The sequence below is a fragment of the Tenrec ecaudatus genome, chromosome 5, assembly GCF_050624435.1.
Source record: "Tenrec ecaudatus isolate mTenEca1 chromosome 5, mTenEca1.hap1, whole genome shotgun sequence".
In the NCBI taxonomy this organism is placed as follows: Eukaryota; Metazoa; Chordata; class Mammalia; order Afrosoricida; family Tenrecidae; genus Tenrec; species Tenrec ecaudatus.
The window spans coordinates 30,538,484-30,552,478 of record NC_134534.1 but is presented as its reverse complement, the minus strand read 5'-3'; the positions used below and the strand labels follow the sequence as shown (position 1 = coordinate 30,552,478).

Below are 13,995 nucleotides of genomic sequence, written 5' to 3'. Positions count from 1 at the left end.
AGCAGCTAGTGGGTTGGAACCACCAATGTTCCACCAATGTTAGCAGTCTGGTGCTTAGCTGACAGTGTTACCAGGGCAATTGAAAGATTTCATGTACATGTTAAAGGTTTCCTCCATATGACTACTTAAGGGGGAAGGCTACCTATAGCATTATTCTCTCCATTTTAAAGGAAAAATAAGAAATCATTTGTTTGGTTTTTTTCTAGCCTTGATTGGTTATTCTGATTTTATCAGAGTGGGGAAAGGTTGGAAATGGGTGGGTGTCAGATGGTGGAGAACCTCAAATATCATGTGAGAGAGGCCAGCATTTATACACAGACACAGGTAGACATACAATCCATATATATGCAAACAGGGACATGCACACACATATATGCAGACACATTAAAGACATGTATGTCCTCTCAAGGACCATACATAAAAGTGGTCCTCATAATTTATAGATTTAAGAATAATCATCAAACAAGCTTATCATACCACCACTGGCAGTTTCAAGGTCTGAAAGCATCTGTCTGTCTGTTTGTCATACTGTAAAAACCTGTGTGTTGCTGTGATCAGACAGCTTTACCACTGGTATGTTAAATGCCAGCGGGGTTACCCTGAGTGAACGAGCTTCAGTAGAGCTTCCAGTCTGTTCTTAGATGAAATTGGTTGTCTACACTTCAGAGGAATTAGCCACTGAAAACCCTACAAAACTAAAACCAATCTCCCTGCCAACATGTCGATGCTGGCTCACAGAGACTCCCAGTGGGTTTCCAAGACCATAACTGTAGAAATCGCAAGTCTTTCTCCTGTGGAGCTGCTGGTGGCTGCATACTGCCCACCATGTGGACTACAGCCCAGCACTCCTTCAAAAACCCTGTAGATGGCATCTAAAGATTGTCAGTTACTGAACTCTCATGAATGGAAGCAGAACTTTGTCAGAGATCGTGCCAGAAGATGAGGCCCGCAGGTCGGAAGGTACTCAAAATGTGACCAAGGAAGAGCTTCCCTCTTGAAGTAGGTCAAGTAAATCAAGTCTGCAAGAGTAAAACCTTCAGTACCTTCATTTGCTAATGGAGCATGACTCAAAATAAGGGAGGAAGACGACCTGAAAACGTAGATTAATAATTGGAACGTGCAATGGATGAAGTGTGACCTAGGCAAATTGAAAGTCATTAAAAATGAAACTCATAAAGATCGATATTCTCTAGATTGGTGAGCTGAACTGGACAGATATTGGTCATTTTGGATCAGTAAATCATATGGTTTACTACATAGGGAAGGGCACAGTCAAGAGGAATGGTATGTCATTCATCATCAAAAAGGACATTTCAAGGTCATGAAATACATTGCTATCTGTTATGATGTGTCTCTGCATACAAAGTAAAACAATCAATACAAAACTTTATTCAAATCTGTGCACCATCCACTACAGCTAATAATGAAGAAATTGAATTCTACTAATGACTTCAGTTGGAAATTGATCAAACATGCAATCAAGATGCATTGCCAATTATTCGTGATAGGTATGGAAAAGTTAGAAACAAAGAGGAAGGAATAGTAGTTGGAAAGTATGTCCTTGGTGATAGAAATGAAGCTGGAGATCACATGACAGAATATTGGAAGACCAACGACTTGTTCATGACAAATACCTCTTTTCCAACAACACAGAGATCAAATTGACTACATCTTTAGGAAGACAATGGAGAAGCCCAATATCAGCAGCTAAAACCAGGCCAGCATCCAACTGTGGAACAGACCATCAATCGCTCATCTGTAAGTTCAGATTAAAGTTGAAGAAAATTAAAACAAATCCATAAGAGCCAAAATAGTCCCTTGAGTGTATCCCACCCTAATTTCACGCATCTCTCAAGAATAGATTTAATGCATCAAACACTGATAAGAGAAATCTTGATGAGTTGTGGGATGTCATAGAGAACACACCAAATATGAAGAAAGAAAAGGCCCTTAAAAGCTAGGAATAAAAGAAAAGATCAAAATGGATGTCAGAAGAGACTCTGAAACTTGCTCTCAATCGTGGAGTGGCTATGGCAAAAAGAAATGGAGCCAAATAGCCGCACAGGCACTTTCAAAGGGCAAGTTGAAAAGAAAATGTTATAACAGAATGTGCAAGGACCCAGAGTTAGATAAGCGAAAAGGAAGACCAGGCTCTGGAAATGAGCAAAGACTCACACACGCCGGCCTGCATGAAGAACGCAGCATCAGCACGGGAGGAAGGCTTACTAACAAGGTCAGATATGCTGAAAGCACACCTGGCTGGCTGGGAGGGAGGAGAACTTACAGCCTTTAGGATGGATTACAACTCAATGTAAAGAGAGCCAAAATCCTCACACCTGGACCAAGAGGACACATCATGATAAAGGGAGAAAAGACCGAAGTTGTCCAGGATTTCATCATGCTCAGATCCACACTCAGTGCTCATGGAGGCAGCAGTCCAGAGGACAAAGGGCAGATGGCATTGGCTAATCTGCTGCACAAGACCTCTTTATAGAGTGTTGAAAACACAGAGGTGACACTCTGAGGGCTCGGGTGTCCCTGACCATGCCATGCCCATTCAATCACTTCAAATGCATGTGAAAGTTGGGCAGTGAATCAGGCAGACTGAAGAAGAATTGATGCATTTGAATTATGGTGTCAGCAAAGAATATCAAAAGTACCATGGACAGCCAAAGGAACAAATCAATCTGTCCTGGAAGAAGTACAGCCAGAATGCGCCTTAGAAGCAAGGATGGCGAGACATGGCCTCATATATTTTGGACACGTTGTCAGGAGAGACGAGCTCCTGGAAAGAACATCATGTTTGGTGAAGTAGAGGGGCTGAAAGAAGAGGAAGACCGTCAACGAGATGGACTGACACCGTGGCTGCAACAATGACTCAACCACAGGTACAAGTATGAGGATGGTGCGCACCGGGGACTGCTTCCTTCTGTCTAGGGACAGACCCTGGGAGGTACCTAACCGAACAGCAACTCAGTCTCCAGCGACTTACTGTGGACCACTTTATCAGCATGCACGTGAGAGGGGAGAGAACTTTTGAATGGGTTCAGAGGCGATTCTTTTTTGTTGTTCCCCACTTTCTTTTTACATGATTGTACACAGGAAAAGTCAACACATTCAGGAGAGATAGTCCAAGTCTAGCTTCTCTCCACTAGCTTCGTTTTCACAATCACATTGCACTGAGCAACTTGCCTTCCTTTTAACTCAAGTCCAGGCAGACCTCCCTCCTTCAAAATGTAGTAAAATGCCAATTGTAATTTTAGAGAGAAAAAGAAAAACAGTGCCTACTGTAAAAGTCTTTGGGCCTCGTCAGAACGCCCCTCCAATTTCACAGGAGGGAAGAGAAAGCAAACTCATAAACATCATCCATAATCCTACCTCTTCTCACTAACCCTTTTCCCAGTTCTTACAGCAGCTGGCCCTCCCCAGGCACTCTCTCCTCCTTTGCCGGGTTTGAGCATCCACCGCAGAGGAGAGCTCAGCAGTTGAGATCATGGAGTTTATTAAGGAAGCTAATCAGTGATGATTCAAGATCAGGAAAGACTCGGGAATGATTCTCTGTCCTCACCTTCCAGGGCCCCTGGAGGCAGTCTGGCCTCTGGCCTGCTCCAGTCAGAGTTACAAAGCTCCTTTGCTCCGAGAGGCACCCACTCCACCAGCTGAGGGCACTGGGCAGCCTGGCTCTGTCTCCTGCCGGTTCCTGGATTTGCTGCGGCCAGTTCTCTACTGGCCTCACTTGTGGGCACTTTTCCCAATCACGGACCATCTCCGGTGTTACAGCTCTGTCTCCTGGGTCTAGGAGGTTCTTAGCTCAGGAAGTTTAGGTCCAAAGGACATGTGACACCCCAACTCTTCTGTCTTGTTGATAGCAAGGCCCCTCCCTGCTCGGGGATTGGTGTTCTTTTTAAGCCAAGTGGAACACAAAAGTGACTGATCCCCTTATTATGATCCCACCCTGCAAGAATCCAATTTGCATTATTAGCAAGTTGTTCAATCCACTTATTCCATAACCCCATGCCATCCTTACAAAACTATGAGGGCTACAGGGGCCATATTAAGTCATTCACTGAACCACGTAATGCTTTCTTACAGGCACTACAGAAAAAGCAAACAAAAAACTAGGCAGTCCATTCATAGCTACAGAAGAATTTGTTCATACACACACACACACACACACATAACCTGTGTCTTTGTGGACATGTCTAAAGGTACATTTATTTTCCTAAAGTTACAGACCAAAGAGCCTCATTAAATATTTTCCTATACAAACTCATATTAATATGATTGCATTTTTAAGAAGGGAAATTCAATTTCACTTTGTTTTTCCCACCAGTGTCAATCCATCTCATTGAAGGTACTGACCCTCCACGTTACCAAGTACGACGTCCTTCTGCAAAGACAGCACCCTCCTGATAATCCACTCAAAGCACACTGGACAATCCCCCCACTCGTCTGGGCATGGTTCCTGGAGCTGCCCCTCCTAGCCTGAAGTCTATTTTGGGGGCTCCTCCAGGGCTTTGTGGCTTGGATTTGCTGCTGTTGCTGATCTGTTATACTCCCTTATCATAAAGGTCAGCAGACAGACCTGGAATTATGTATGCTTCTTCATTGTTGGTGGTGTGGTTTTTCTTTTTATTAAATCTTTTTTCTTATATATATCTCCCCAAACTCCCCTAGCATTTGGGATGTTCTATCACTAATATAATAAACAGACAGATGGAGATACAACAGACTCGCCTATACTTGGTAACATTCTGGATAATATTAGATTAGAGTGAATACTGGGCTGGGCATATTTTTAGTATGTTTGTTTTTTTAATTTAAGATAAATACAAATAGTGGGATTAGACCTCTTACTGGTGATATTTAATCCTTCCTTAAAATTTTGTGTGAAAAGTACTTAAATTGTGTTCAGGGCTTTTTGCTGGTGAAAATTCTTTGCTTTTCATTATTCCTCCCCCCCTTCCTCACCCCCCCCCCTCAGCTTTCTTTTTTCCTTCTTCCTGGTGATCTCAGTGGTGGGGTTGGCTTTTGGAACCCCAACTCAGCACTCCACAGTTCACACCACTTATCCCCCTCATTGGTTTTCAATCTCATTGTCCTTGTTAGGTTGAGTCAGTGCTGACTCACAGTGGTCACAAGGACAAGAGAACACAACGCCGCCCAGTCCTGTGCCAGCCTCACAACGGCTCTGACGTCGGAGCCCATTGTAGCCATGCGTCAACCCATCTTGTTGAGCGTCTTTCTCTTTTTCGAGGCCCTTCTACGTGACACCAAGCGTGATGTCCTTCTCCAGGGACTGGTCTCTCCAGAACACGTGTCCAATCTATGTGAGACCACGTCTTGCCATCTTTGCCTCTAAGGAGTACTTGGCTGTCCTTCATCCACGACAGATTTGTCCTGCCTTTTGGCAGCCTATGGTACTTTCAAAAGCAGGTTTTGTGCAGCAGATTTACCCAATATATGACTAGAGGATCATTAGTATTTTAAGTGACAATGACAACCCTTCGAATCAGTGACTTTTTGCTCAGCCTCTATGGAGGAAGCACCCGACTGCCCGTGCTCAGAGGAGGGCGCCGCAGCCCTGCTCCAGGGTAGCGTGGTGTTCTATGAATGAGACAGATGTGCCAAAATGACCAGCATAAAGATGGGGGTAAAGAGGCCTTGAGAAAGCAGCACAGAAAACTAAGACAACACAATGAGGAAATCATTGATTTTGGCTCCAGAAGAGGCGGCAGAAAATTCCAAGAAGGCTGCACGGAGGTGGCAGTTTTTAGCCAGGCACCGTTGCACGTGCAGTAGCACCAAAGCACAGAAGCACAGGGCACGCTGCGGAAATGAGGGTCATCTGGAACAGCTTAAGCAAATTGAGCTTTCAGGATGGGAGAAGGCTGGAAGTGGGCCGCGCTCAGATGGTGGGGAGCCTTGAACAGAATAGGAAAGAGGCCCGTGCTTATTCTGCAAGGCAAAAATGGAGACATGAGAGCAGTGGGGCTTATTGGCAAAGAAGCAATATGATTGGGTCTGTGGTTGAGAAAAACCTCAAGTGGGAAATATTAGAAAGGATGGAGTGAGGGAGAAGGAGATCCTGAGAGAATGGCAGTAAATGAAGCGTGGAAAGAATGATGAGATGGAGAGGAAGCCCCTTCTGGTCGCAGTTGGAGTGATCAGAGGGCAATATTGTTTCAAAGGAGCAGGTGGTACCTTGAGCTGGAGCTGAACGACTCTACACGGAAAAGCCCATGAAGCCTAGGTTGGGTCCAAGTCCCAAAGGAAAAGCATGAAAGTGAAGGAATACCACCCTAAACTGTGCAGAGTAAATGCCGTGGGATGTGGACGTGGTATCTGACCTCCTCCAGTCATGCAGAGAGAACGGAGATTCAAATCCTATCTCAGCGCCATCCAACGTTGATTTCTTTTGCTTGAAGTCAGAATTGACTACACGGCAGTGGGTGAAAGTGAGTGCGAGTGAGGTCACATATGCCCCACCCTCCAACTTTCCAACCAATTCCGACATCAACCCTCCCTGCCCCATAGCATCCTCTAATTTTCAGTAGGGCTCAATAATTCATTGCAATGGCCACACTGAATTTATGGACAATACTCATGATGACGGGATGGACGGCATTGTGTTAGTTAGGTCCAGGCATAAAGGATTACCAGATGGTAACTGGCAAACCAGTGATAATCCTGGCCCAGCAAAGTTGACACAAAATCTACCTGTCACATCCTGCAGGAATGGACCAAAGAAGAACAGAAGAGAAAGCCAGAGTGTGAGTGGCATCATTACCCAGAGGAAGACGCCTTCAGAGGGACAACTCACAAGGGACTAAATGGTGTTGGAGGAGCTAGTAATGGGCTAAGGTATGGATGATCTCAGAGAAAATCCCTTCAGGAAAACACCGAAGATAGAAGCGAGATTGTATCAGATTCAAGAATGAATAAAACAAAATTATTGAGCAAGAGAAGGGAAAACTTGAAACCAAGAAGATAAAGAAGAGAGAGAGCAGCAATGTGAGGAGGTAAAGAATTATTATAATAATTTTGGAAATTATTACATTTTTACTGTGATAGCAGCAGCACGCTTGGAAAGACAGTGATGGAAATAGAGATCCTCGAGGTGAGAAGAACCTGTGAGGCAGGCGGAGGCTGCTCTTGGAAAGAAAACTTGCAGTCAACAGTCCTTCTTTGACCATCTATGGACCACTCTTTTTGTTGCTTGCTGCTGAGTCAATCCCGACGCTGACCTCCTGTGCCAGGGTAGAACCACCCCCAGGGCTTCCCAGGTTATAAAAACTTTTCCCGAAGTGGACCACCACCAGGGCTTTCTTCCACAGAGCAGCTGGCAGGTTGGAACCTGTGATCTCGCAGTTAGCTGCCAAGTGCTTAACCACTGTGCCACTAGGAATCCAGATATGTAGATGGGTCGGCAGCGAAATCAATAGAGCGATCCATGAGGGATACACACACTTCAAAAGTTCGTGGAAGAAAACGAACATGAAATATACCGAAATTTTGCACAAGCCTTTGAAACCACGTGTGTGTATCTCCACACGCATATGTGTGTATCCACATACATAATAGATTATATACTCATGCTTACATACATACACATGGATATATATATGTATGCCTTTCTTATATAATTTGTTACATATATCCTTTAGTATTAATGGTCTCGTGTTTATCCTTGATTGCTGATAATGATAAAATATATATGACCATGTGGCATCTTAGAAAATACAGATAACTGTCAACTTTCCAGTCATGCCACAGGTGATCCCGGCCTTATAGCAGATTGGGAATTCGGCATTATGTCAAATGATGTGTCTGCCTTTGTTCTCCATCCTCGGGAGACCTGAGAGAGCGGACGTGCAGAGGTGAGACTGTCTGAAAAGGCAGACTGGTGGAAGGAAAGCAGTCAGTGCAGCCGGGATCTCCCACACACTGGCCAGTCAGTCTCTGAATAACTCAAGAAGTGGTTTTGCATTAAGGAATTAGAAGTGTCATTTCCAACCCGCGATTTCTGCAAAGAGTAGATTCTACCCCAGATGGGTTTTAGAAGCAGAAAAAGAAAGCCAAAATTAAATGGAAACCTGGGAAACATCACCTATTCTGACTCACTTATAAATATCAGTGGCAATTAAAAAAAGATATTGCTTTGAGTACAGAAACTTTCTGACCTCCCTGCACTGGTAAGACGTTGGCCAGAGAAGCTCATGAAAGGATGCTGGGGGGAAAACACCCATCCAAAATCTGAACAAAAGAAAAGAAAAGGCACGTTTGTGTGTTTCAAAGGTAAACATCACATCAGCTTTTCTGAAATACTTTGGAACCCAAGAAGCAAGCATTCAAAATGCATTCTGGACCTTTTTCCCTTAAGTGTAGGTTAATATGTTCCATGTGCCCTTTTGTATTTTGAAAGAACACCACAAGAAATAAACTATTAGTGAAAGCACTTGCAAAAACAAATATCTCGCAATTTCGTCATGAAACCTTAAAATTAAAAATATAAGTTAGCCCTATAAGTTTTATGAGAAAATGTTTACTTCTACCCCAACCTCAGTTGCCAGAAAAAGACCACACTATTTGTAATACACATTTGGTTTCAGGGGCAAAGTCAAAGCTAATTGTGGGAAAGTGGGGTCTGACTGCGGCCCCTAAAGCTTCAGCATAGAAAAGGCTAGAGGAAACCCGGTGGCATAGGCCACACCCCCTGCCCTCAGCCCACTACCACCACCACCAGCAGCAGCAGCTGTGTTTGGGGACCTTGCTGCTTTTAAAGAGTTTGTCCAGAAGCTATAATAAATTCTTGGTTAAAGTAAGATCGGTTATTCCAACAGGATAAACTATAAAATTAAGTCACTGCATAGGAAGCTCAAGAAATTCCAAGAAGACCATAACAAAGTTACAATTGGTGCAGCTACCTTGCAACCTGAGATGCGACTGACTGCTGGTCCCAAAACTACCCAAACCACCCACGGACACAAATAAATCGTGTGAGAAGTTTCAAAACAGACACAGGTAGTAAGGGTTAACCAAATACCCCACTGGTGTTAAATGAATTCTGACTCATAGAGATCAGAGTAGAACCGCTCCCCGGGGTTTCCCTGCCTGTAAATTTTTACACAAGCAGACAGCCTCCTCTTTCTCACTGTAGTAAGGGTTAATAGGCGCTAATACTAGCTAGATCTTTGAAGGGGGCTAAAAACCCAATGATTCTTACTATCATTACCTTGTAGACAAAACATTAGATCAACCAGCTTTTCAAAAAGTCGCATGCTTCTTCACTGATTAACAAAAATGTGTCATTTATCCAGTAACTTTTTAATTTCTGGTTTTGTTTTTCAAAATCAGGGGAAGGGGTGGTGGTACGTGACTACTGTTGTGGTCTATGACAGTCTCTCATAGAAAATTGTGTCCCCAAGCAGGGACGGTGGGTTGGCACTGTAGTTTCTCAATCCTCAGGCTATCTTTTGAAATAAATTATAGAGTTAAATGATATATTCACTCACTATTCCAGACTGGATGCAATTGATTTTAACTGACTAAATTATCTGATCTCTGCCAAGAATTTTATTTCATTAAGAAAATGATCTTATGGAGCATCTGAGATCATAGAGCAGACTAAACATAATGCCAAAGGAGTTCTGAGAATGCTCCACAGTGAAGGTTTGATTATTTGCAGATGGAATATGTAAAAAAAGAAGAAACAGAATAAGGTCTTAGGCATTAACCTACCAGTCCTGGTATCACTGCTGCCTACATCCCAGCTCAAAGCCAAGAAAACTAATCTTCCAAGCCACCATGCCGTCCCTTTTCCTAAGGTATTAATCACTTTTCTTCCTAGAGAGTAATATTTAACTGCCACTTCCAAAATAAAGGGAAGGGGGGGGGGGGATGTTGGTACCACAATAGACCCTAACATGTCAACGGCCACTGCTGACATGATTTGGTGAGTCTTCAGGCATTCACTAAGGGACTCATTTAAATCAATCTCCTTTGGGAAAGCCAATTGTTTGGTATGCCCAACAATGGGGTGCAGGATCAATCAGTGGACATGAGATCAATTAAAACCAGCTTAAGTTTCTGAGGAGGGACAATGCACACAACTTGAGTTAGATCTCTATTCATTCGGACACTCACAATGCAGGAACGCTACCATCACCCTACACTGTCTAGCCAGTCCTTTAAGTAGTTCCACTTTTAATTAAAAACACAGTACACCCTTTGTCGGCACAGATAGCTTGGTCACTTTTAAGGAGCACAATTATTTCAGCCAGAAACTTGGTATTTGAAAAAGGACGTCTGTTAAGAAAATAAGGAGAAAAAATACTATAAGGTGTTTTTTTTTTTAAGAAACAACTTTTCCAATTTGCATGCACTTAGGAGCATTTGCATTTTATTAAAATGAAAGATTGTTTTGGACGGCATTTCTATTGCACACTTTAGAAAGGAGTTTCTAAATGTCCATATGCTACAAGGGATTTTGCTGGAGCACGCATTGAATGAGGGTATTTTGCGTGGGATACCCAAGAAGCCATAAGCAGAACTGTAGAGACGGCACTTGGGGAAAATGCGTGCAGTACCCCTTCTGGCCGCAGGAGTGCTGTAAAGTCATTCTCCATCAAACAGCATCTCTGCCTGCCTTCTGTGCCACCAAAGCAGCAGGCTGGGTTCCCTGCCACAGAATCACACTGAGACAGGCAGAAAGCGCGGGTCAGTAAAGGAGTATTGATTAGTAGGTCATAGACTAAGCTAACAAGAGCCTGACAAAGAGTTCTTCTTTTAAAAATGTTAAGCACTTAAGCTTGACCACCAAAGACACCACAGCTTCGGCAGATAGGAAGAGAGGCCTCTCCAAACACTTTTGACCACTGTATAATTTTTTTAAAGCAGACTCTGCTGAATACTACCTTGAACAACTGGGGTAGAGAACAGAGCCATGGGGGTTGTGGGGCGAATGATGAGAGGGAGATTAAAGAGCCTTTTCCAGGGCAGTTATAAGTATCAAACCCTTGTGGCCTCTGGGAAGAAATTTCTCCGTAGTACTTTTAAGTGGAACAATTTGTGAAACTATGAAGCATTTCCCAAATGTCAGAAACGAGAGAGGCAGGGAGAGGAGCTGCTTGGGAAGGCTAATGCATTGGAGCTACTGCTCCAGCCTGGCGCTCCCCCGCCACCCTCCAGCCCTGCCTATAAGTGAGAACAGCTTAGGATGTGGGGAAAAGTCACCAAGAAATACAAGGGCTAACAACCTTCTCCATCAAATCTGAATCCAGGAGAGGAGATTCCCTAAAACAAAACGAGTTCTAAACAAGTCATCTCTCCCGTTGAGTAAGAGGGTTAATCAAGCTCTAATAACCGCTCGACCAAATCACTGGCTAAAGAAAGCGCTCACCACTTGCCTCCTCGAGACGGGTGCAGCGTCCTTTTCCTGGGCAAGTAGTGCCAGGCATAGGGGTAGTGTGGGTGTGTGTGCGTGTGTAGAGTGCTTCTGAGCGCACAGGCTTATGCTTAAATCCTCCAGGTTAATTGTGTCTAGCAGTCCTTCTCCTGAAATGTGATTGGATTAGCTGCATGCCCAGGAGGACTCAGGGAGAATTACGCATGCACTAAATGGGCAGGAAAGCTAGCTCGCCAGATCTTTCGGGAGGATTCCATGCCCCTTCCTCGCAGCGCACACCAGGAGGAGAGGGTGAAGCGCTTAAAAAGCCGCAATTGAATTTCATTGCGAACAGAACCACTCACCTCACCGAAATTGGTGCTACTGGGGAAGTCCATGGTCAGCCAATCCCAAAACATCACTTCACGGGCGAGCGCTTTCCAGAAAACTAGCGCAGGAGTTTACACTCAATAGATAAAAGTTCAATTTTATCGACTGATCATCCCACCTTACATCTTACACCCTTTTATCTTGCAGAGGTCATTCCACCCAGCCTCAGATTCCTAGAAAACAATGTTGCCCTTTCCTTGGGATTGTTGGTCCACTTGATACCTATTGCCAGGCGCACCCATCCACCCACCCATACACACACACACACACACTCTGCGGGGACTAAGACCAGGGCTGCAAAGTAGGTGGGTAGGGGCACCGGCGTACTGCAAGCGAGACAGTTAACCAAACTAAAGACGATGATTTTTAGAAGAGCGAGAAATGGGAAAAGGAAAGAAAGGAGGGGGTAAAGATACCCGGGATGAAACGTGAGCTAAAGTGAGAAGCGTTGGAGCGGCGGCGCGGGGGCGAACGGGGTGCGGACCGCACGAGCCGCCAGCTGCACGCCCGGCTCGTGCTGCGGTCCGCGCGTCCCGCTCCGGCGCGCCCCGCCGACCGGCGAGCGTGGGGGCTGGCGGGGGAGAGAGCGGGTGGCGGGGTGGCGGCGTGCCGGCGTGGAGGTGGAGGGCCGGCCCGGCCCGCCTGGAACCCTGACAGCCCCGGGCACCAGGGCGCCGCGCCCCACATCCCACACCGGCCCGTGCGGCCCAGGGAGACCCACCTCGTTTGCTGCGTCTCCAGCGAGTGCCCTGGCAGTGGCTGTAATCCATACAGTTCAGGATGATGAGGGCGAAGGAGAAGAGGCGCAACTGCATCTGGACGGCCGGGCTGGGGAGAGGCGTCTCTCCCAGTCGGGAACTGGAGGGCTCCTCCGAGGAGCCGGCCGGCCGCACCGCTGGAGATGACGCCGAGGGCCGCGCGCCGCCAGCCCGGGGATCGCGCTGGTCAGTTCAGCGGGACCAGCATCTCTGCACTGGGGAACCTGCGAGACGAGGGAGCGAGACCCGGGGTGGGTGGCGGGCGGAGAGAACCGCGGGGAGGTTGCCGCGCCCGCCAGCGCCCCAACTTAACGGAGGGGCGGCGAGCTGGCCCCCCGGCGCGGAGCGGTTCCCGGAGCGCGCGCGGCTGCGAGAGGAGGAAGGTGATTCTAATTAGTGGATCCGCGAGCTCCCCGCGGCCCGGGGCCCGGCCGGCGCCTAGGGTGCGCAGGGAGCCCCGCGGGGTCCGCAGAGGACGCCGCACGCACACCGAGGGTGCAGGGCTGAAGGCGCGCTCTCCGGCCTCGGGACCCCACTCCCCGGAGGGGTGCCCCCCGGGTCCCCGCGGCGGCCGAGCGCGGGTCGCCTACCGTGAGCACGAGCGTCTCCGGCGGCGCGGCGTGCCTGGGCGCTGCGCTCCACGTCGGGCTCCGCAGGCGAGTCGCCGCGCCAGCACGTGGGCTGAGCAAAAGTTTGCCGGGACGCGCGGGGAGCGCCCGGCAGCTGCCGCGGGGTCCGCGTGCGGGAAGGAGCCTCCGCGCCCCGGGCGCCTGGCAGGAGCTGCGCGCAGCCGGGCGGGCGCGTCCGCACCGACTGGGATGCTGCGTCCGCGCGGGGGAGTCCGATCCCCAGGCAGCCGGGGGCGCGCCGGCTCCGGCTCTCCGCGTCCCTAGCCCAGCCTGCCGCGTCCTGGCCTCTCTGGCCACTTCACAGCGAACGTCAAACCGTCCTGTCTTTCCGAGCTGGGAGAGACAGCGCTCCCGGGAGGCCGAGGGGCTGTGGCGTGCGCAATTTCCGAGGGAGATGCCGAGGAGCTGAGGCTCGGGATGCTTCTATAAGTAGGTGGTGCTGAGCATCTCAGGCTCAGCTGCCGCGGAGTTGCTGGGTCCTAAAGCCTGAAAACGCTCGGGTTTCCCTGAGGTCCTAAAGAACGCTCACCGCCTGTAGGGAACCAACCCTAGCGATCTGTTCGGCGCTTTCCCGGAGGGGGTTGCTAGCTCGAAGAACAGCTGGGCTGGGGGCGCCCCCGTCCATGCTAGGTCCCAGAGCCTTGCAGCTGCCCGCCCCCTCCCAAAGCGTTTTCTTCGGCGCTGGAGTGTCGGTTCTCGGCTTTAATGCCGCTCTCAGGCAGGAGGAGGTGGCCAACCCATGACCTCTCAGAGACCCTTCTAGCGCTCTTGGCCTGGACTGCTACCTCTGTCAGAACCTAATCCTACTGCCTGGGAGTCCATTCCGACCCAC

At 47.6% G+C, this 13,995-nt stretch overlaps 1 protein-coding gene across 1 annotated transcript in view; it reads right to left on the bottom strand.

Annotated features, from left to right (window-relative positions):
- The window catches only part of RSPO2 (R-spondin 2), a 186,870-nt gene extending 173,327 nt beyond the window's left edge, over positions 1–13,543 (bottom strand). The window contains exons 1-2 of the mRNA XM_075549362.1: positions 13,125–13,543; positions 12,498–12,758 (exon numbers count right to left, since the gene is read on the bottom strand). Coding sequence (XP_075405477.1) covers positions 12,498–12,591 — 94 coding nt within the window. The 5' untranslated portion in view covers positions 12,592–12,758; positions 13,125–13,543. The remainder of the gene's footprint in view (positions 1–12,497; positions 12,759–13,124) is intronic.
- Between the last annotated feature and the right edge of the window lie 452 nt (positions 13,544–13,995).